The 23738-nt window shown below is 49.8% G+C and overlaps 2 protein-coding genes across 4 annotated transcripts in view; one reads left to right on the top strand and one right to left on the bottom strand.

Annotated features, from left to right (window-relative positions):
* RUSC1 (RUN and SH3 domain containing 1) overlaps positions 1–4520 on the top strand; it is a 60487-nt gene extending 55967 nt beyond the window's left edge. For both annotated transcript variants that reach the window (XM_073608818.1, XM_073608819.1), the window contains exons 9-10: positions 632–766; positions 3837–4520. In XM_073608818.1, the coding sequence (XP_073464919.1) occupies positions 632–766; positions 3837–4005 (304 nt within the window). In that variant the 3' untranslated portion in view covers positions 4006–4520. The remainder of the gene's footprint in view (positions 1–631; positions 767–3836) is intronic.
* A 10424-nt stretch (positions 4521–14944) lies between these two features.
* Positions 14945–23738, bottom strand: part of ASH1L (ASH1 like histone lysine methyltransferase) — a 120933-nt gene continuing 112139 nt past the window's right edge. For both annotated transcript variants that reach the window (XM_073608816.1, XM_073608817.1), the window contains exons 24-28: positions 18623–18795; positions 18361–18527; positions 17599–17639; positions 17229–17503; positions 14945–16697 (exon numbers count right to left, since the gene is read on the bottom strand). In XM_073608816.1, coding sequence (XP_073464917.1) covers positions 16606–16697; positions 17229–17503; positions 17599–17639; positions 18361–18527; positions 18623–18795 — 748 coding nt within the window. In that variant the 3' untranslated portion in view covers positions 14945–16605. The remainder of the gene's footprint in view (positions 16698–17228; positions 17504–17598; positions 17640–18360; positions 18528–18622; positions 18796–23738) is intronic.

Below are 23738 nucleotides of genomic sequence, written 5' to 3'. Positions count from 1 at the left end.
AATAGTGCCCCATCATTGGTGTCAGTGGAAGGAATAGTGCCCCATCATTGGTAATAATGGAGTGGATAAAAGCAAGCAAAGGGCCGCAGTTTGGAGACCTCCGGTTCTAAAGAATGGCCCCCTTGTATCCAGCAGATGGTGTGCACTCAATGTACTGGATAAGTATAGGGATACAAAGTGCCCCACCACCCGGGGTTATCTGCCATAGGGGTACACAGTACCCCACCACCCGGGGTTATCTGCCATAGGGGTACATAGTACCCCACCACCCGGGGTTATCTGCCATAGGGGTACATAGTACCCCACCACCCGGGGTTATCTGCCATAGGGGTACACAGTACCCCACCACCCGGGGTTATCTGCCATAGGGGTACACAGTACCCCACCACCCGGGGTTATCTGCCATAGGGGTACACAGTACCCCACCACCCGGGGTTATCTGCCATAGGGGTACACAGTACCCCACCACCTGGGGTTATCTGCCATAGCCTCTAATAAAAATGTACATTAGTGGGCCAGAGAATTGTACATGGAGAATGAGGACCTGTCATGTCCCCTCCCTCATCCATCTCCATACATTGCTCCCTCTCCTCTTCCATGTTACCTCTCAGTTTTCCGATGTTCTCCTCAGACGTCCCTCCAGCTGGTTGCCTCCAAATGTGAATGTTCTGAACCTCATTCGTCTTCGGACCACCACCCCGGAGCGAGAGCAAGTCCTCCCTGCAGAGCCGGAGGAAAGACACCAAAGTGACTGCAAACCGGAGAGGTGAGAGCAGTTCTTCTCTAATGTATGGTATAGCCCGGCCATTCTCACCTGCCATTCTCACCCGGGGTTCCTTCACAAGTTGGCTGGGGTTCCTTGAACCATGGCTGATTGACTTCCCATCTGATGGTTCCAACCCATTCTTTCCACTGGTCACCAGTGTGACGCTTCACCATGCTTTTTTGATGTGTTTTTGAAGCTTTAATGAAGATTGGCAAATGTCCTATGTGTGTTGATTTTCTATTTGTTTTAAAGGGGCTCAATAGTACCCCCACTCAGCAGATCCCCTACCCAGTAGTAACCCCCAGCTCTGCTGATCCCCACTCAGTAGTGACCCCGAGCTCTGCTGATCCCCATTCAGTAGTGACCCCTTGCTTTGCTGATCCTCCACTTAGTGGTAGCCCCCAGCTCTGCTGATCCCCTGCTCAGTAGTGACCCCCAGCTCTGCTGATCCTCCACTTAGTGGTAACCCCCAGCTCTGCTGATCCCCCACTCAGGATAAATCTCCAGCTCTGCTGGTCTCCCATTCAGCAGTAACTCCCAGCTCTGCCGATCCCCTACTCAATAGTAACCCCCAGCTCTACTGATCCCTCGCTCAGTAGTATCCCCCAGCTCTGCTGATCTCCCACTCAGTAATATCCCCTAGCTCTGCCAATCCCCCACTCAGTAGTATCCCCAGCTCTGCTGATTCCCCACTCAGTAGTATCCCCAGCTCCGCTGATCCCCCCGCTCCGTAGTGACCCCCAGCTCTGCCGAGCCCCCCATTCAGTATTAACCCCCAGCTCTGCTGATGCCCCACTCAGTAGTATCCCCAGCTCCGCTGATCCCCCCGCTCCGTAGTGACCCCCAGCTCTGCCGATCCCCCCATTCAGTAGTAACCCCCAGCTCTGTAGATCCCCTGCTCAGTATTAACTCCCAACTCTGCTGATTCCCCACTCAGTAGTATCCCCAGCTCTGCTGATCCCCTGCTCAGTAGTAACCCCCAGCTCTGCTGATCCCCTGCTCAGTAGTAACCCCCAGCTCTGCTGATGCCCCACTCAGTAGTATCCCCAACTCTGCTGATCCCCTGCTCAGTAGTAACCTCCAGCTCTGCTGATCCCCTGCTCAGTAGTAACCTCCAGCTCTGCTGATCCCCTGCTCAGTAGTAACCCCCAGCTCTGCTGATGCCCCACTCAGTAGTATCCCCAACTCTGCTGATCCCCTGCTCGGTAGTAACCTCCAGCTCTGCTGATCCCCTGCTCAGTAGTAACCCCCAGCTCTGCTGATTCCCTGCTCAGTAGTACCTCCAGCTCTGCTGATCACTCACTCAGTAGTAACCCCAGCTCTGCTGATGCCCCACTCAGTAGTATCCCCAACTCTGCTGATTCCCCACTCAGTAGTATCCCCAGCTCTGCTGATCCCCTGCTCAGTAGTAACCCCCAGCTCTGCTGATCCCCTGCTCAGTAGTAACCCCCAGCTCTGCTGATGCCCCACTCAGTAGTATCCCCAACTCTGCTGATCCCCTGCTCAGTAGTAACCCCCAGCTCTGCTGATGCCCCACTCAGTAGTATCCCCAACTCTGCTGATCCCCTGCTCGGTAGTAACCTCCAGCTCTGCTGATCCCCTGCTCAGTAGTAACCCCCAGCTCTGCTGATGCCCCACTCAGTAGTATCCCCAGCTCTGCTGATTCCCTGCTCAGTAGTAACCCCCAGCTCTGCTGATGCCCCACTCAGTAGTATCCCCAACTCTGCTGATTCCCCACTCAGTAGTATCCCCAGCTCTGCTGATCCCCTGCTCAGTAGTAACCCCCAGCTCTGCTGATCCCCTGCTCAGTAGTAACCCCCAGCTCTGCTGATGCCCCACTCAGTAGTATCCCCAACTCTGCTGATCCCCTGCTCAGTAGTAACCCCCAGCTCTGCTGATGCCCCACTCAGTAGTATCCCCAACTCTGCTGATCCCCTGCTCGGTAGTAACCTCCAGCTCTGCTGATCCCCTGCTCAGTAGTAACCCCCAGCTCTGCTGATGCCCCACTCAGTAGTATCCCCAGCTCTGCTGATTCCCTGCTCAGTAGTATCCCCAGCTCTGCTGATGCCCCACTCAGTAGTATCCCCAGCTCTGCTGATCCCCTGCTCAGTAGTAACCCCCAGCTCTGCTGATGCCCCACTCAGTAGTATCCCCAGCTCTGCTGATTCCCTGCTCAGTAGTAACCTCCAGCTCTGCTGATCACTCACTCAGTAGTAACCCCTAGCTCCGCTGATCCTCTGATTTGCTGATCCTCCTCTCCCTCCGGTCCTCGCTCACCTCCTTCTATATTGGTTCCACTCTGCACACCACGTGTGACATTGCTAGTTTCTCCTTCTCCGGTCCCCCAGCTCTTCTCCCTTTTGGTCTTCTCTCTGGTCCCCACTCATCTTCCACTATAGTGTTCCCATGTTGCACACCACATGTGCCGTCTGTTAGGTGCTATGCTCTGGTCTGGACCCCACTCACCTTCCTGCTGCTCCACGCTGCACACCAGATATGACGTCTGCACCAGACACTCCCAGAATATATACACATGAACCGGAACTGACTGCTGATAATGTCTTTTTGGTTCGCTTGTTGGTATCCCAGTGCATCCTGGGATATCTCATACTTCCAAAACAAAGCAAAGGTATCGCAGTATAAAAGCTCCTCAAATGCTGCAGGTGCTGTTAGCAAGCGTTGTCATGGACTTCTATGGAGGTTTTGACGCACCAAGAAAGTGACATGGAGGACATTTGTGTGTGACAAGGACTGTAAGAGAACCATTTTTTTTTAGTTGGAGGAGCTTTGATTGGTATTCAGAGTTCTTTTAAAAAGCCGCATCCAATGCCACATTCTAAAGAAAGTGTGAATGAGCCCTAAGAGGCATTTTTACTACTGACCTTCAATTAATTGGTTTTAGTAGGGGTTCCCCAGGACCTAAACATTATTTCAAGGGTTCCTCTGGGGTAAAAAGGATTGAGGAAGGCTGGTATAGCCTACTGGGTGGAGTTCTGATTAGTCCTTTGATGAGGTAACAGGGTGATGTCATACCCGGGCGAAGTCATGAGTCTGACCTTTCTACCTGCAGGTCCCTCCGCGCTCTCTGCGATCACACCGCCTCCGGTGAAGCTCAGCTGAGCTTTAGGAAAGGAGACATCTTGCAGTTACTCGGCACGATGGATGAAGACTGGATCCGCTGCAAGCGAGGGAGCGATACGGGTCTGGTGCCGGTGGGGTACACCTCACTAATCCTGTGATTGGCGCTTTTTCCGAGGGGGGGGGGACATGGAAAACCCCCAATTATCTTTATCCCGAGTCTCTTTATCCCGAGTCCCTTCCACAGTATTTTGCACCTCTTATTCTCCCACCCTTGCCAATGCCTCAATATCCTTCTAGCACTATAGTAATCCACGTTGAAAGTGCAAGCTCTTCAGCCACACATGGGTAGCCATTGCTTCTGGGAATGAAATCCTCCTCATGACGATGTCTTTGGAGAATGAGGGAATGGAAGTGCCCTGGGCAATGCATAGATAAAGAGCTCTCCGCTCTAGAGAGACGTTTCACTACAAGACTCTTGTACCTTACGAGACATATTACAGTAATTATGATGGAAGTATAGAAATCTATATGGAATGTATGATGTGTGACGCGTTGTCCTCCTATTCGTGGCCAGATGTTCTATGATGTGATTATCTAGAAAATGACCTCTGTATTGTATGTATCACATATGGAAAATGTCTGGAGTCAATAAAAGGTGCTTGAGAAATTGTGAGCGTCCTCCAAGTCTCCGGTGCGGCCTTGTGGAATGTGACCGAGAATGACGGCCTCGTGGAGGAATATGGCCATCTAGGCTTTATATCAGAGATGTATTTGCCCCTTGGTTGCACTGTACTTACCTTGCGTCTCTTCAGCCTCACACAATATCAGAGTCTCCAAATTGATTTATTTCCCTAAATTATTACTGAGCTCTGCGATTTGTGTTGTTATTTAGAATGTGGAAGACAGGAACTCATGTCAGATGATCCCTCACCTCCGCGACTCTCAAGCTGAAGAGACAACCTCAAGGGGCAAATACAAGTAACAAACACGATTATAATCATTTTAAATTGAATATTCAGATCTTTGGATGAGTCCATGACTGGTTCTGTTTAAAGGCAGCATGTTTTCTGTCCACAAAACCCTCAGAAGGTGATAAGTGAACCCCACATGACCCTCCAGCCAGCTCTATCATCTCCCCAATGTAGTGCACACAAGATAACTGCCTTCCATCCCCCTATCTTTGTCTTATGTCCCTTCTAATCAGCGGCTTCAGAAAGGGATCTTCTCTTTACAGGGTTAGATAGAATAATCTTAGAATGGGGGAGGGGGAGTAGGTTTAGCCTTATTTAGAATTTTGCAGGAATTTCCACTTTCAGGCTACAACCATTTGTTCCAAATGTTCTATGACCGGGCATGCTGGGTAGAGGAGGGGTTATCTTCAACAGGCCTATGCTTTTTTGTCAGTGTCCAGTCCTCCTGTAGGTAGTAGTATAACCTGGAGGAGGAAACATCTCGATGGACAAGAAAGAACATGCATTTCTAGACACAGAAGTGTAACTAAGGCCAAACCTGACTGGACCGCAGGACACCATTATCTATACAGGCCTAGCTAACAGCTGCACTACGAGTGGCACCTGGAGTCGGCAGACACTAAGTGGAGCATATCCCAGGATAGAGACACCAAGCATTATAGAGTATATCTTGGGGAAGGGGGCACCACACATACTTGGTGGAGGATATCACAAGAAGGGGGCACCACACACACACTCGGTGGAGGATCTCTCAGGAAGGGGGCACCACACATGGTGGAAGATATCTCGGGGGGGGTCACCACACACACTCGGTGGAGGATATCTCGGGAAGGGGGGACCACACACACTCAGTGGAGGATATCTCGGGAAGGGGGGACCACACACACTCAGTGGAGGATATCTCGGGAAGGGGACACCACACACACACACTCAGAGAAGGATATCTCGGGAAGGGGACACCGCACACACACTTGGAGAAGGATATCTCGGGAAGGGGACACCACATACACTCAGTGGAGAATATCTGTGAGGTAAGTGTTCTGGATGGTGAGTAGGGAATGTGAGTTCAAACCATTCTTCTGTTGCTTTATAATTACACCTGTCCTTGTCCTGGAGAAGTAGGAAGAGAGCCCAATGTAGTGGTGATGATGAGATGGTATCCTGAGTTCAAACTGACTCTTTAACTCTTTATAATTCCACCAGGATTTGTCCTGGAGATATAGCAGGACAATAACATCACACTACATGAAGAGGAGATGGTCTGAAGGTAAGTGCTCTGGCTGGTGACCATAGTATGTGAGTTTGAATCATACTTTTACCTCCTTTTAAGACCTCTAGTCCTTGTCCTGGAGAAATAGGAGCACATTGCACTATGAATGGTGGAAAAGTCTACGCAGTAAATGCTGAGGAGGTGCCATGAGTTCATTCCCACCCCACGATGTGCCATCTTTATTACACCCGAATCTGGGACTCCAGAAGGAGATCTCAGCACCTGATGAGTCTATGCCTGGATCCTGCGCAGCTCCGAAACGTTGCACTTGGTCCTTTGTGATGTGATCTTTCTGCAATAAAAGCTTCGGGTGATATTTGATGATCCATGGTGTGCTGGCAAATATGTGCATTTATCAGGAAAATCCAGCACAAACCGTCCTTCTGTTTCCTGCTATGGGAGACGTAGAAATCTTATCCCTGCTATAAAGCGAGGAGAACCAAAGAACGAGCAAGGTGCCTGAGAAAGGCGATTCCTTTTATAAAAAAAAGTCCAATGAACGTACAACACATCACCCATCCTGATACCCGGGGGCATCATTTGCTCTGATCACAACTCATCGCCATACTGAAAGATGATTCTCCACAGACCCGAAGATCTTCCCGCACACCTCTCCTCCATCAAACATCATCCACCAATCACACGCCAACTTCCTGACATTACCAAATACATTCCCATCAAATATATGGAGGGGGGAATCCATTTGTGAATTATTTTCTTCCTGATGAAGATCAGAGCTGAATTACAGAGAAGAAGATTCCTGCAGCTGGTTGTTTCTAGTCATGGGTTCAATCAATTTTATTGCTGGTTTCACACTGAGGATTGAAGAGATTCAGAACTAAGAAAGTAGGTGGGGGGGGGGGAGTGGTTAACCGAGTGGAGAAGATGGCTGGGAGGTAAGTGCTATGGATGGTATGGTGGCACGATAAGTTTAAACCATTTGTTTACTAAGTTATAATGCCACCAATCCTTACACTGGAGAAATAGGAGGTCAAGCTCACCATACTCTGGGAGCAGACGGGAGGGAAGTACTCTAGATACTGAGAAGTTACAATGAGCTTCAAACATTCATTTACCACTTTATAAGTCCACCAGTCTATGTTCTGGACAATTGTGAGGCACATCCTGCTAGTGGAGATGGCTTGAAGGTAAGTGCTCTGGATAGGCAGATAGTGCTGTGAGTTCTAACCATTTCTTTACCTCTTTATATTTCCACCAACCCTTGTCCTGGAGAAATAGGAAGACAAACATACAATACTATGTGAGGTAAGTGTTCTAGATACTGAGAAGGTACTATAAGAGGGTGAACACCCAGCACCCTGGTAGAGAAGCACATGGCTCAGAGGTAAGTGTGCTGGATGTTGAGAAAGTTTCATGGATTTGAACTATTGCTTTAAAATTCTGCCAATCCTTGTCACAGAGAAATAGCAAACCCCCTAATATAAGCAGCAGGTGGCTGAGAGGCAAGAGTTGAGAAAGTTTCAAGCCTTTTCTACAGCAGTTTGTATCTCCACCAAAGATAGGACAAATAGACCACAAGATATGTGGATGGTCTGGAGGTAAGTGAGCCGGATGGTGGGCACTATTTCAGAGTTCAAACCTTTTCTTTTCCTCTCCTCTTTATAATTCCACCAGTCCTTGTCCTGCAGAAATAGGGGGGTGAGTTGACTATGTTACAGTTGGCTTTGTGGTAAGTCCTCCAGCTCTTGCACTGGCATCATGAGTCCTAGCCATTCTGTTGCCTCTTTATAATTCCACTATTTTTGGTCCTGGAGAAATAAGAGGACATATGGCACAGGGAGAGGTGGAGATGGTTGAGAGTTAAGTGCACAGGGTGCTGAGAAGGTGCCAATCATTCCACCCCACATTGTGCCATCTTTATTACACCCAAATTCTTGACCCTGAAAGGAGTTCTTAGCAACTGAGAACCTGGCACAAACCTTCCTTCTGTTTCCTGCTATGGGAGACATTGGAAATCTTATCCCCGCTATAAAGGAAGAAGAGCCAAAGAACAAGCCGCCCTAAGAAAGGCCATTGCTTTTATAATAGAGTCCTATGAACATACAACACATCACCGATTCTGACACATGGGGGCGCCATCTCCTCCAATCACAATTCATCTCCATACTGAGAGATGGTTCTCCACAGACCTGAAGATCTCCCCACACCACACACCTCTCCTGCTTCACACATCAATCCACCAATCACACTCTGACTTCCTGACCTCATTACCAAATCCATTCCAATCAAATATATGGCGGGGGATCCATCTGTGAATTGTTTTCTTCCTGATAAAGATCAGAGCTGAATTACAGAGAAGAAGATACCTGCCCTGACCTGTGACCTCTTTGCCTTAACGGGATTTAGGTTTTTTTTTTTTAGAGCTTTAATTTCATGTCAGAGGTGGCTCATTAGGGTAATGGAGGAGGCTGGTGAGTTCTAGTCACGGGTTCAATGCCCCTTATTGCTGGTTTTACATCGAGCAATGGAGAGATTCAGAACTAACAGAGCGATTGATGGTCATCCCAATGGAGAAGATGACTGAGGGAGGTCAGTTATTGGGATAGGGAGTAGAATTTTGGGAGTTCAAACCATTCCATTACTATGTTATAATCCCACCCATCCCTATCCCGGAGAAATAGGACAAACACTCCATACTCTGTAAGGAGCAGATGGGAGGTAAGTACTCTACATATTAAGAAGGTAGAGTGGGCTTTGACCAATCTTTTACAGCTTTATAATTCCATTAGTCCATAATTCTGGAGAATTAGGTTGAGCTAGGAGGTAAGTCCTCTGGATAAAGTAGACAGTCCTGTGAGTTCAAACCATTCCTTTACTGCTTTAAAAGTCTGTCAGACCTTGTCTTGGAGAAATAAGGGGATGAGCAAATCACTGAGAGGTAAGTGCACAGAAAGATGAGAAGGTGCTGTGAACTTAAGACTTTCTCTTTATAACTTCTCCAATCTGTGTCCTGAAGAACTAGGAGGATGAACAGCCCATGACCCATGTTAGGAGCAGATGGCTGGGAGGTAAGTGCTCTGGATGGTAAGCGGGCTCTGTGAGTTCAAATCATTATTTTACCGCTTTATACATCCACCGGTCCTTGTCCTGGAGAAATAGGCGGACGAGCACTCCGTGGTATGTAAGGCGTGTTTGGCTTGTTGGTAAGTGCGCTGGATGGTGGCAAGGTGCTGTGGGTTCAAACCTCTCCTTTACAATTCCACCAATCTTTGTCCCGGAGAAATAGGAGGACGAACACATTAGTAGGTGTGAGGAGGAGATGGCTCAGAGGACTAATAGCCCATAATGTGTGCTGAAGGAATGATGGGGCTGAGAGTTCAAATCCCTGAGTGGTCTCCTAATGACTCTGCACAGGTCATCTCACCTCCAGTGTCCCCAGCAGTGCTGCCTGGAATAGATGGTGACACCACAGAAGATTGTGGGTGACAGCAGACAAGGTGAAAAAAGTTTCAGGTAAAAATGTAGATGCAACTTCTGCATAGGCAGTGTATGACAGGTGGTGACTTTCACTTGAGAAGTGTCTGCTTTTTTTATTGGTACGTTAAAAAAAAACTTTTAATGCATTCTTTCACCACCTGCTGGTGCCACTTGGACTCAAACCCTTCATATTCTCATGCACCTGCAGGCCCTCCAAGTCACTGGCTGGCATGCCACTCTAGGTCACAGGCCAGGGGCACCATGTTGTATGGCACTCTTGGTCACAAGCCAGAGACAACCTGAGAGGAGAGGAGAGGTGAAGTGAACTGTTCAGAATCACTAGGAGATGAGGGCTCATGGATTTGAACTCACAATCCTGAGAGCCACAGCCAGAGTACTTACCCTCTGAGCCATCTTCTCCTCTCACACAGATGCGTTCGTCCATCATACTTCAAAAGATCTCACTTCAACATAAAAAAAAAATGCAGATCACCATCCTCAGAAGGTAAATGTCTCTGGAATTGTTAGGAGAACATTATCTTGGGTCACCCACTATCTCCTCTGCGTCTAGGCAGACACGTCATAATGTTGTTTTGAGGCAACCAGCTCAGGATATGTGGCCAGGCCTCAGGTACTCACATACATGCAGTGGGTAGCCGAGGGTTTAAAGGGCAGAGGTGACCAAGGTCACTGTAGATGGGCAATAAGAACAGACCAGAGATTGAAGCTCCATGTGGCTCTTTTGCAAAGTAGTAGTAGCGGGACGATGGTAGGAAAGAGAGCGCAACACCTACACCCTGCAGATAATATCATGATTCAGTCCCTCAATATTTACCCACTTCCGTAGTAAAGCGGACAAAAGCAGCCAATTCAAAGGCATCCAGTGGATGCTCAGCCTGATCAGCCTACGTCAGAGCGAGTCTTCAGAGACATGGCGAGCACAAAGGCAATGGCAGCGGCTCTGAATGTGAAAGGCGATCCAAGGCTAACTTGTTACCAGAATAGGGACTGGAAAACACCTAATGCACAACCCAGTGCCTGAAGGTGACCTCCAGTCTAACCCCCAATGTCCAGTCCAGGGCTGAGGATACACTGATCTGGATAGGTGCCACCTACAGACCAGCTCTGACAGTGATGTAATGAGGAATCTTGAAGAAAACTTTGAAGAAGAATCGAAGAAAAAGAAAATGGTTGGACTAATCCTAAGAAAAGACATCTGTCCTCCTGGGGCACCAGCAGTGTGCCAAGTAGAGGAGGGGGTTATTTTGGCTGGTAGTGGTCAAACCCCTCAGTAGGCCGCAGTAAAACCGGTATAGGACTGTGTCCCTCAATGGACAAAAAAAAAAAAAAAAGAGATTCTGAACAATCTCAGAAGTGTCTCAACCCGAAATACATAGCGCGGAACCTGAAACCTTTCATAGCCCTTCTATCCCATTGCTAAAATCTTGAGATTTCACAACATTGCGGTTTGAAAACGTGAAAATCATTTCTAGAAACAGAAGTGTAAAGGAGGCCAAACCAGACAGGACTGAAGCACACTATTATCTATAGAAGCCGAGGGAACGGATGCACTAAGAGCACACAGGGGTATGATACACCGGCCAGAGGGGACATGGGCACCTGGAGGGGCAGAAACTTGGTGGAGGATACCCCAGGAAGATGGCACTACAATCACACTCTGGGGAAAATGTCCCAGAAAAAGGGGGCATTATACAAGCTTGGTGAAGGATATCCTAAGAAGGCCACACACACTTGGTAGAGAATATCCATGGAAGGGGCACCACACACACTTAGTGGAGGACATTGCGGGAGAGGGCGGACACCACAAACACTTTGTTGGAGATATCACAGGAAGGAGGCCACATATGCTTGGTGGAGGATATTGAGGGAAGGGGGAACCATTGAGGTAATCCTGCGAAGACTCCATGCACTCTGTGGAGGATATCTCGGGAAGGGGTACCACACAAACTCAGTTGGAGTATATTCCAGGAAGAGAGCACCACACACATTCAGTGGACACTGCAGGAAGGGGCAGACACACAAACACTTTGCAGAAGATATCACAGGAAGGATACACATTCTTGGTGGAGGATATTCAGGGAAAGGGGAACCATTGAGGTAATCCTGCGAAGAAGACACAACACACATTTGGTTGAGGATATCACTGAAAGGAGGATACACATGCTTGGTGGAGGATATCGAAGGAAGAGGCACCACACACACTCAGTGGAGTATATTCCAGGAAAGGAGCGCCACACACATTCAGTGGAGAACATTACATAAAGAGAGCGGACACCACAAACACCTTGTGGAAGGTATTACAGGAAGGAGGCTACACATGCTTGGTGGAGTATATTAAGGGAAGAGAGAACTACACACACTTCGTGGAAAAAAGGGGAATCATAGAGATAACCCTGCAAAGAAGACACCACAAACTCTGTGGAGGATATCTCGGGAAGAAGCACCGCACACACACACTCGGTGGAAAATATCATAGGAAGGGAGTACCACACGCACTCGGTGGAGGATATCTCAGGAAGGGGGCACCACACAGATTCGGTGGAGGATATAATGGGGAGGGGGTACTGATATCTCAGGAAGGGGCCACCACACACACTCGGTGGAGGATATCATGGGAAGGGGGTACCACACACACTCGGTGGAGGATATCTCATGAAGTCGACACCACACACTCGGTGAAGGAAATCATGGGATGGGGGCACCATACACACTCGGTGGAGGAGATCTTGGGAAGGGGGCACCACACACATACTCGGAGGATATCTCTGGAAGGGGTCACCGCACACACTCTGTGGAGGATATCTCAAGAAGGGGGCACCACACAGATTCAGTGTAGGATATAATGGGAAGGGGGTACTGATATCTCAGGAAGGGGCCACCACACACACACACATTCGGTGGATGATATTATGGGAAGGGGGTACTACACACACAAACTTGGTGGAGGACATCATGGGAAGGGGGTACTAATCTCTCAGGAAAGGTGTCACCACACAGACTCGGTGGAGGATAACGTGGGAAGGGGGCACCACACAGACTCAGTGGAGGATATCATGGGAAGGGGGTACTGATATCTCAGAAAGGGGTCACCACACACAGACTCAGTGGAGGATATCATGGGAAGGGGGTATTGATATCTCAGGTAGGGGTCACCACACACACTCGGTGGAGGATATCTTGGGAAGGGGTCACACCACACACACACTCAGTGGAAGATATCTCAGGAAGGAGTCACCACACACACTCAGTGAATGATGTCTTGGGAAGGGGTCACCACACACACTTGGTGGAGGATATCTCAGGAAGGGGACCGCACGCACACTCGGTGGAGGATATCATGGGAAGGGGGTACTACACACACTCGGTGGAAGATATCATGGGAAAGGGGTACTACACACACTCGGTGGAAGATATCTCGGGAAAGGGGGCACCACACAGACTCGGTGGAGGATATCATGGGAAGGGGGTACTACACACACTCGGTGGAAGATATCATGGGAAAGGGGTACTACACACACTCGGTGGAAGATATCTCGGGAAAGGGGGCACCACACAGACTCGGTGGAGGATATCATGGGAAAGGGGGTACCTATATCGCAGGAAGGGGGCACCACACACACACACACACACACAGTGGAGGATATCTCAGGAAGGGGTCACACCACACACACACTCGGTGGAAGATATCTCAGGAAGGGGTCACCACACCGACTCGGTGGAGGATAACATGGGAAAGGGGGCACCACACACACACTCGGTGGAGGATTTATCAGGCAGGGGGTCACCACACACACTCGGTGAAGGATATCTCGGGAAAGGGTCACCACACATACACAGTCAGTGGAGGATATCTCGGGAAGGGGTCAACACACACACGCACTCGGTGGAGGATATCTCAGGAAGGGGTCACCACACACACACAGTTGGTGGAGGATATCCCGGGAAAAGGTCGACACACACACACGGTGGAGGATATCTCGGGAAGGGGGCACCACACAGACTCGGTGGAGGATAATATGGGAAGGTGGGTACCGATATCTCAGGAAGGGGTCACCACACACACTCGGTGGAGGATGTCATGGGGGGGTACCACACACACTCGGTAGAGGATATCATGGGAAGGGGTAGAGACACACACACTCGGTGGAGGACATCTCGGGAAGGGGTCACCACACACACACACAGTTGGTGGAGGATATCCTGGGAAGGGGGCACCCCACAGCCTCGGTGGAGGATAATATGGGAAGGGGGGTACCGATATCTCAGGAAGGGGTCACCGCACACACTCGGTGGAGGATGTCATGGGGGGGTACCACACACACTCGGTAGAGGATATCATGGGAAGGGGGTACTGATCTCTCAGGAAGGGTTCACCACACACAGTCAGTGGATGATATCATGGGAAGGGGGCAACACACAGACTCAGTGGAGGATATCATGGGAAGGGGGTACTGATATCTCAGGAAGGGGGTCACCACACACACTTGGTGGAAGATATCTTGGGAAGGGGTCACCACACACTCAGTGGAGGATATCATGGGAAAGGGGTACCGATAACTCAGGAAGGGGGCACCACACACACTTGGTGGAGGATATCTGGGAAGGGGTCACCACACACTCAGTGGAAGATATCATGGGAAAGGGGTACTGATATCTCAGGAAGGGGGCACCACACACACACGGTGGATGATGTCTCAGGAAGGGGACACCACGCACACTCGGTGAAGGATGTCTCAGGAAGGGGGTCACCACACACACTCAGTGTAGGATTTCTCAGAAAGGGGTCACCACACACACTCTGTGAATATCTCAGGAAGGGGGCACCACACACACTTGGTGGAGGATATCTTGGGAAGGGGTCACCACACACTCAGTGGAGGATATCATGGGAAAGGGGTACCGATGTCTCAGGAAGGGGGCACCACACACACACACTCGATGGATCTCAGGAAGGGGACACCACACACACTCGATGGAGGATATCTCAGGAAGGGGACACCACGCACACTCGGTGAAGGATGTCTCAGGAAGGAGGTCACCACACACACTCAGTGTAGGATTTCTCAGAAAGGGGTCACCACACACACTCAGTGGAGGATATCATGGGAAAGGGGTACCGATGTCTCAGGAAGGGGGCACCACACACACACACTCGATGGATCTCAGGAAGGGGACACCACACACACTCGATGGAGGATATCTCAGGAAGGGGACACCACGCACACTCGGTGAAGGATGTCTCAGGAAGGAGGTCACCACACACACACTCTGTGGAGGATATCTCAGGAAGGGGACACCACACACACTCGGTGAAGGATGTCTCGGGAAGGGGGTCACCACATGCATACAGGTGGCATCGGAATTAGCGGAACAAAGGAGCAGACAAGAAGCGAGGCGTGCCGAGTAGGAAAACCAGGACTTTTTCTGTTTAATACTAGATTCTCAGGAGCTGAGACTGCAGAGTACATCCATTGCTAGAATCGGGAATACAGAGATTTACAGAGATTAACATCAAAACAATCCACTAAGGTTATGTCTCTCCTCTCTTTGTAAAAATGAAAGAAATTAGCAGCAAATTACAGAACCCGATGGGGCCGGGCACGCCACTCTGTAGTGCTTCTAGACTGTAGAAACCTTTTGCTTCCATTATTATTATAAAAACAACAAAAATGACATTTCTACACCGGTAAGAAAAAAAAACAAAACAAAAACAAAAACCTCAGAAACACAAGCACACACACACACAGAGGAATATATATATATATATATATTTATATCGCTGCTCGCTCGGAATCCTGTGATTGTCAGTCGGAGCCTTGTCGTCGTCTTCTCGTATAATGACTCGATTACAATAAATTTATTTCCCTTTATTATTATTATTTTGCCATGAAAATGATGTGGAAGTGGGTGAGCCGCGGAAAGTATTACATACTCCACACCGGCTTAGCAGTAAGAAAATATTCAAAACACTTCTCTGGCTTTATTTATTTTTTTTTTAATAAAATATTCTTCTTATTTTTCTTCTTTTTATACTGAAAGGAATTTCATTTTTTTCTGTGTCGGGAGCTGGCGGCCGGGACGACAGAACGCGGAGCTGTATACGTCAGACGCGGCTCCGCGGAGCCCACATGTATAGTATTGCTTTACACCCACGCTTATATACTCATGTATATATATAATATATGTATATATACACACCCCTTACTTGGCACATTATTAAACAAATCTCTTTTTTTTTTTTTTTTTTTATAAGGACATTAAAACCGACAAAACAAAATCCTTAGGCTTTGCTTGAGTTTTGTAACCTCCGTTGGCCAGGACGTCCTTGTTCCCGGGCGCTGGGAGGTTATGGGGGCCCTGCAGGTCCGTCTAGGGGGATGGGGGGGTAGTGTGGACTCTTGTCCAGGTGAGGGCGCTCTCTATTATGTGAATTGTTCAGGTAAAGTGCCTCTTGGCGGTTGTCCGATATTGGGGGGAAATAAATATAGGCGGATCTGATGGGATGGTTTGGCTGAGCTGCCATATAAGTGCCTTTTATCATCTACTCTTCCCCCGGGGGGGGGACATGGCCGCCCTGTAATGAAGGAGCGCTCAGAGGGAGTCCAGCTTCCACCCTGTACATCCCAATTGGACGCTGAGGTTCCAGTTTGTGGCACGGGTATTCCTTCATCCAATCGGGAGGGATCCCCCTTCCTGCGGTTCTCCGGGATGGCCGCCATGTTTTTTGGAGAGGAAAGTGCTGTTTCCGGGCAAAGTGCGTAAAAGACTGGACAGGAGTGGGGGGGGGGGGGGGGCACGGATCATCATGGAAGGACAGCAGAGACGTCCATCAAAGAGACGGGAAGAAGTGACCACACAGCACAGGAAGCCGCCATGACAGGGCCTGCAGGGCTCCGCCCACAATGCTTGCAATACGCACACAGTGCACAATGGGCTCCGGAACGTTTTCTGCTCCTTCTGGGTGATGGTAGGTGCTATGGCAGACATGGAGCCCCCCGCAGGGTCCATAGTAAGGTCCCACAGCCTCCTCTATATTCCAGACACAACAGGCCCCGCCCTCACTTCCTGAAGACGCATTCGGGTAGGTTGAGCGTGCGTCTCCTCAGCTTTCTGCAGGGACCCTCCTCCAGCAGATACGTCACATCGATGGCTGCAGAGAGAGAGAGAGAGCAGGCATGTCAGGAATACCCAGAGTGGTCAAAATCCCTCCCCCAAGTCTACGGGCACCACCAACCATCTGAGCAGAAATAGCCAATAAGATGCAAACGCGGCAATATACACTAAAACCTACCAAAGTTCAGATTGGTCAGATTCACCAACATGCATATCATTGCATATATTGAGTCTTACCCATCACCCCTCCCCCAGCTGTTGCGTTCCCTGATCTGGAGACCCCCACTGTATAAGGGGGCCAGTGTCTCAAATACAAATCCGGAATTAACCTGTGCAAGTTGCATGGAAACTCCTCCCTCCCGACAGCCCGATCTACAGTGAAAGTGAAGGGCGGCCTCAGCCTGAGCTCCTGTCGTGCTTCAGGGGGCGTGGCTTGGGAGGAGCTCAGGCTGAGGGCAGAGTTTTCATACAACCTGCACATGCCCCGGTGACTTGGTGCACGGTGTTGATGACATCACTTATATTGGGTCAGGTGAGAAGTGGCCTCTGATTGGTTGCTGGCACTCACCGTTCTTGCTCGGTAGTTTGTCCAGCAGGTGGAGGAGGATCCGGTTGAGCTTGTCTCTTTTGGCTTGCTGTCTCTCGAGGGAGCAGAGACGTAGCGGGGGGCTTTCACTCTCCACTGTGGCGCTATCTCCACTCTCCAGCTGCGTGGAGCCCACCTCCGAGTCCTCCTGTACTGTCGGGTCATGGTTCACCATCAGATCTTCCATTAAGGGCATGGGGTCCTCCTGCTGGAGATCCGCGTTGGGTGGTTTGGGCCGTTCGGACTTCCATGATGACCTATTGATAAAACGGCACACAACGCGGGGTCTGGTAAAGGGATGTATGAGCAGGATGAGAACATGAGTGCAGATCAGTGAGGAGAGCGTGCTCACCTGCCGCCGTTCCTCTTGTAATTATCTGGCACATAGTGAGGCTGTAAAACAAGATGGAGGAGGTTTACAATGCAGGAGTCACGGGGCCCCACCCCATTCCATACCAAAATCTTCAATTTCTTCGGATGGCGCGGGGAAGAGTCAGAGCTCTTGTCAGGTTTCTACTTCCTCCTGTCCCTGTGAAACCCTTACAAGAAATGAGGGTGTCACCAGGACAGGAGGTCCCATTGTATGAAGTTCTATCCTTAATTTCCTGTCCTGGCAGGAAGTGAGGGGAACTCTCCCCAAAAGTAGTCCAAAAGGAAAGAGAGAACCGGCAAACCCGGAATCCATAGGAATATCTTTATTGCTTACATGATGTAGAGTATACAAAAGTGCTAACGCATTTCGGCAAGTTTCCTTGATCACAGCTGTGATCAAGGCTACTTGCCGAAATGCGTTAGCCCATTTTATACTCTACATCATGTAAGCAATAAAGATATTCCTATGGATTCCGGGTTTGCCGGTTCTCTCTTTCCTTTTTGACTACTATCGATGGCTGGAGGACATTTGAGCCACTTGTTTTTGGATTCCATCTTTGATTCACAAGTGGTTCCCAGTTGTGAACACTGCATCTGTTTCTCATTTTTCTAAGTCTCCCCGAGACGACATAAAAACCCTTCCCCACTCCATCCGATGTTTAGCCTGGAGTTCTGTCCCCAACCCCCCCCCCCCCCCCCCCCCCCCCCCCCCCCCCGGTGTCACAGCATAGGCGCTACTTACAGAGAAGTCTCTTTTTGGGGCCATCTTCTTGGAGAAGTGGTCGAAGGCGTAGCTCTTAGTGCAGACCGGGTAGCGGTTCCGGTGAATTTTGTAGAATAAGTGCGCAGATTTGTCGAGCCGGTAGTCACAGATATAAACGTCTTGCTCCTTCACTCCCTTTGGCCGGCCTGCGGAGAAGACACAGAGGGTGTCACAGAAACCATGTCCTGTGCGTCCCGTACATCAGACGCAGCGAAGGACTCCCCCATGGGGAGACACTCACCTTTGCAGTACGTATACAGGTCCAGCACGCAGCATGTTCCCACCACGGCCTCCAGCGGGATGATCTCATACAGCGGCATGCGGAAAAGCTCATTGTGGTAAAACTTGCGTGATGGCGCGTGGTGCGTCTCGTGGGGCCGAAAATAGTGATGACCAAAGGCGAATCGTTCACCCCTGTGGAGGAAGAAGAAGAAGAACCATGATGCAGATATAGGGAGATAATGGGAAGTCCTTTGCTTAAGAGTCCATTGAAGGACACGGGAATTCAGATACTGTTGGGTTATACTGTCGTCTACAGGGGGATTGGTAAACTGAAAATATGTAGGCCAGCCCCAGGAAAATGCTTCCTCCCCCCAGCATGCCTCAGTTTGTAGCAAGCATTACCAACAGCATGAAATCACACAGAGAGGGGGAGGGATCTGAGTCCCTCAAATGTCTCCAAGAAAAGGAACTTACAGTAAGTACAATAAACTTTTTTTCTGGTCCATTGATGGACACAGGAATTCAGATCCAGTCTGGATGCCCAAAAGTAGTCCAACTGAGGGATGGACAACAATGACTAACAGGCCCAGAAAGGACTGGGGACCAAAGCCCAAATCTGAACCGGATGAGGCCGAACCCCTGGACACGACCAGCGAAGAACACTGCCAAGGGGGAATAGATCCACAGAGAGGGATCCCACCATGAATCAGAACCCACCAAAAACAGGCAGGTCAAAGTTTTCCCACAACATGATGAGGTCAACAAGAAAAAGGGCCAAGTCCTTGGAAGGAACTAAACAAAAAGTAGGTCCTGGTGAAAAACAAAAAACAAACATAAGCTCTAAAAGGGAAGGACCTGAGATCCCTTGCTAAACAAGACTTGTCAGGGAAACCCTGGAATCAGAGTTGGGGTTATTATATTTTCTTTCTTTATTCAGTTTTTTCATATAATATAATATTGTCAGAAACCATGACTCAGACCGAGACAGAAGTATAGTTAAATCACACTTGTTTAATAATAAAAGTAAATAGAACAAACATAGTCAAAACATAGCCAAAGTTCGGTAACCGGAACGGATAGTCTGACAAGCCAGAAAGTCAGGAAGCCAGAGATCAGCGTAGTGGAACAGCAAGCAGGATCTGGAGCCAGAATAAATGTCAGCCAGTCAAGTCTTTAACAGGAATGCAGGAGTTAGTCTCTGTGATGTTGACCAAGGTGAAGGCAGAGATCATCTGGGCTGGACAGCTTAAGTAGGCAGGACTGATGAGCAGGATATCATCAGCAGGTGAGTCACTGTGGAGAGATAGGAGCTGGCAATTAGCCGACAGCTGAGCAGCCAGCTCAGAGGATGGAAGGGCTGAGCTCAGCCCTGACAAATATTTTCTGTTGGCTGAAATGGATGGACTTGTGTATTTTTATATGAACCTCAACAGCCTCATAGGAGTGGAATTTCACTCACTACTCTGAGAAGAAACTCAAAAATGTGATCACAAGAAGTCAACAAGATTGAAGAGATAATAAGCAACCCTCAAGGGGGGCAGAAAATGTAATGGAGACCCAAGAATGACGACAACGCACCCTTTCCAAAGCCCGGAAGTACTACTGAGGTTAATGCAGAGTAATCCAGTTGAAGGCCAATACTGACCATCCTGATATCTAGCCACAGGTTTAGGAATACTTCTGATCCCCCAGGTCAAGTCCTGTCCTAGTGCCAAGATATCTGTGGAAGGGGGATAGAATATTCTGCATGTCAATAGCTAAATGATAAGCTGGGGTCTCCAATGACAACCTTTACTCGCAAGGCCATAGGTGCACCAAAGGGTGTGGGCTCTCCTTCATGACTAGAGGTCCCTAATTTTCCCTGCAGTGAGACTATGACTCATGGTATCTTCCAGCACAGATGCCAGGCCACCTTTCCTGATGTAGAATGTACTCCCACTCCTTCTTGGTGGGTGTCCAACACAGTGAAACCCAGGAAATCTCTCCAGAGTGGGGTCCCAAGCGCAGAGGGCACCACCTGCTCTGGAGTACCAGAAAGCAGCCTCGAAAATGATTGCCCACCAGGAGGAAACCTCTGAACGGGAGAAGACGCCTTATCTGAGGAAACACACAAGGGACTCCCTGGTTCATGAAGACACACACAACGGACACGTCAGGAATTGAACCCAGAACAGCAGAGAATAGGGCTGACATGGATTAGGAAGAGATAGGAGAAAGGAAGACCCCTCTAAGGGAATACAGAATGATGACAGGAGCAAGCCTTTCCACTGAGAGTCTACTAGGATCCACAACACCATCTCTCTGTATTGGTGGTCCTCCGAGTGTTCCACTATAGGGATGCCAGTATAGGCACTGGGTTACACAGAAGTCAATACTCTGGGAGGTATCTGTTGTGTGTGAGCAACACTGTGGATGTGCATCTCTCTCCAGAGGAGGAAAAGTCAATGTTGGTCCTAGTTTAGGTCAGAGGATACCTCTGGAGATGGAGGACACTGGGGGGGGGGGGGGGTATCCAGCAAAACCAAGGGTCTAAGAAGCTATAGGGAAGAGCAGTTTTCTGAAGGGGGAGAGTACTGGCCTGGGTGGAGCCCAACTCCAGAAGACGAACTGACACTGGGACTGCCGCAAGGGGTCAATGGGTGAGAGGAGCCCAAGTGGACAAGGGCAGGTGTCATAATCAGTGAGGTACCATAGGGAAGAGCAGGGAACAACTGAAGCGGGTAGCAGAGGCCAGGAGATACCCTATGAGCACAGATGCACAAACAGCCCCTCACCTGTAGAAATGGGGACACACCTTCATAATGAAAGTTTGCCAAAAGGCTTAGCCTGCGTCTGACTACAAGCCTAATGGGCTGCTTGGGGGCTGGGCTCCAGGGACCTGAGACACCTACTGCAGATGTACATGGATGGGGCTGAACTGACCCCTACCTATAGATCTTACATTGAAGTAGTATGGACTGGAATCCATGATCAGTATCAGATGTAGAACCAAAGAGAAGATGCCCCTTGAAGGCCAAGCCAATCAGATCTTGGTTTCAGTGTTCCAGCATGATAACCAGAGAGCTCTGCGCATCTGTATGGACAGCTGACCCATGTGGGACCTAATGTGATACATCCAAAACTACAGAGTCCCTTCTACTGCTCTCAGTCTCCCCAAAATCTCCCACTTCCTTGCCGCTGTAATCTGACTTCCTGTTAGAGGGTGACTATGTTCGTTCTCCATGGTCCCACTGTATGTACTAATGTAGCCAAACTCTCTTGGTTGCTCCTGAGATGGACTATGAGATGTGTAGTGTTCATAGAGCAGAGCACATGACTGCAACTAACGTACACTGCTCCTTCTACACAAGGGGAAAGGAGAAGTTCGGGAGCTCACAGAGGACATTGCAAATTACATTTGTTCCAAGGGTCTACGCTTGCAGTGGAAATATCGTTTTTCAGGCATGTAACCTATTCTGCTGCGGATTGACGACTAAGGCTGGAGCCAGTATAGGACAAGGGCAGAACCTGCCAGAAGAACTCCAACGGCCTTGTTAGCAGAATTCTTAAAAAGGTAAGTACACTCTCTACCTATCTAGGTGGAGTAGAGTATAGACTAGTTTACCAAACTTCCTCACAATGGGGAACCATTGCGGCACTCTCTCAGGTGGGGCCCCTTCAGGGTGTTTTCATCTGCACAGAGGAACACCTCAGAGGGCTGGGGTAGTGGAAAGGTCTTTGTAGCTGCAGGAGCTCTAAGAAAGCCATGGCTGGAGAAGACAGCACATGCCGCGTCATATACACTGACTCCATAAGGACTGAAATGAGGCCCTGCGAATCAGAGGCGCTGGCAGGAGGCTGCAATTCTAGAGGGACCCTGAATCTGAGATGGGCACAGCCTCCGGTGGCCTGGCCTGTTCTCAGGGCTCTGGAGGGTCGGAGGTAGAATGTGCAGAAAATGGTGCTTGGTGGCTACTAGAGCCTTCATGGTCAGTATTTGGAGAAAATGGCCAGATAGTCTTAGGTGGTGGTAAAGTCTCCTAACCACTGGGAAGGTAGATGGGCTTCACTCAGCTGGAGATGAAGTGACTCCGATCATGAAGACCCCATAACTACAAAGTCATTTTAATCCAGGTGTCTGCTTCCTCGGAGGTTAGAGACCCCCGAAACAGTCAGGAGAGTCGGTTGGGGTCACCTATAGCAGCGGGACTGTCCCCTATGTGCAGAAATGTGGTGTCTGCCTTTCAGTGATGTCACTGAGTGCGGGACAAGGCTTCAGATGATCCCAAACCCAGCCTGCTGGTACAGATAAGTGTTGGGGGGATGGAGGTGATCAGGTAAGGTAGGGGGGCAGCAGGAACAGACTAGAGATGGAATTCAAAGTGATGCTTTTCAAAGCAGGAGCAGCAGTGAGATGGCGCCTCTTTTACGATTGGCGAGATGGCGCCTCCCCTACGCTCAATGAGATGGCGCCTCCCCTACGCTCAATGAGATGGCGCCTCCCCTACGCTCAATGAGATGGCGCCTCCCCTACGCTCAATGAGATGGCGCCTCCCCTACGCTCAATGAGATGGCGCCTCCCCTACGCTCAATGAGATGGCGCCTCCCCTACGCTCAATGAGATGGCGCCTCCCCTGCGCTCAATGAGATGGCGCCTCCCCTGCGCTCAATGAGATGGCGCCTCCCCTGCGCTCAATGAGATGGCGCCTCCCCTACGCTCAATGAGATGGCGCCTCCTCAACGCTCAATGAGATGGCGCCTCCCCTACGCTCAATGAGATGGCGCCTCCCCTACGCTCAATGAGATGGCGCCTCCCCTACGCTCAATGAGATGGCGCCTCCCCTACGCTCAATGAGATGGCGCCTCTTCTACCCTCGGTAAGATGGCGCCTCTTCTACCCTTGGTGAGATGGCGCCTCCTCAACGCTCAATGAGATGGCGCCTCTTCTACCCTCGGTAAGATGGCGCCTCCTCTACCCTCGGTGAGATGGTGCCTCCTCTACCCTCGGTGAGATGGCGCCTCCTCTACCCTCGGTGAGATGGCGCCTCCTCTACCCTCGGTGAGATGGCGCCTCCTACCCTCGGTGAGATGGCGCCTCCTCTACCCTCGGTGAGATGGCGCCTCCTCTACCCTCGGTGAGATGGCGCCTCCTCTAC

Source organism: Aquarana catesbeiana, linkage group LG13 (assembly GCF_042186555.1).
Source record: "Aquarana catesbeiana isolate 2022-GZ linkage group LG13, ASM4218655v1, whole genome shotgun sequence".
Classification (NCBI taxonomy): domain Eukaryota; kingdom Metazoa; phylum Chordata; class Amphibia; order Anura; family Ranidae; genus Aquarana; species Aquarana catesbeiana.
The sequence above is the reverse complement of the archived record's forward strand: the minus strand, read 5'-3'. Positions and strand labels throughout refer to the sequence as shown.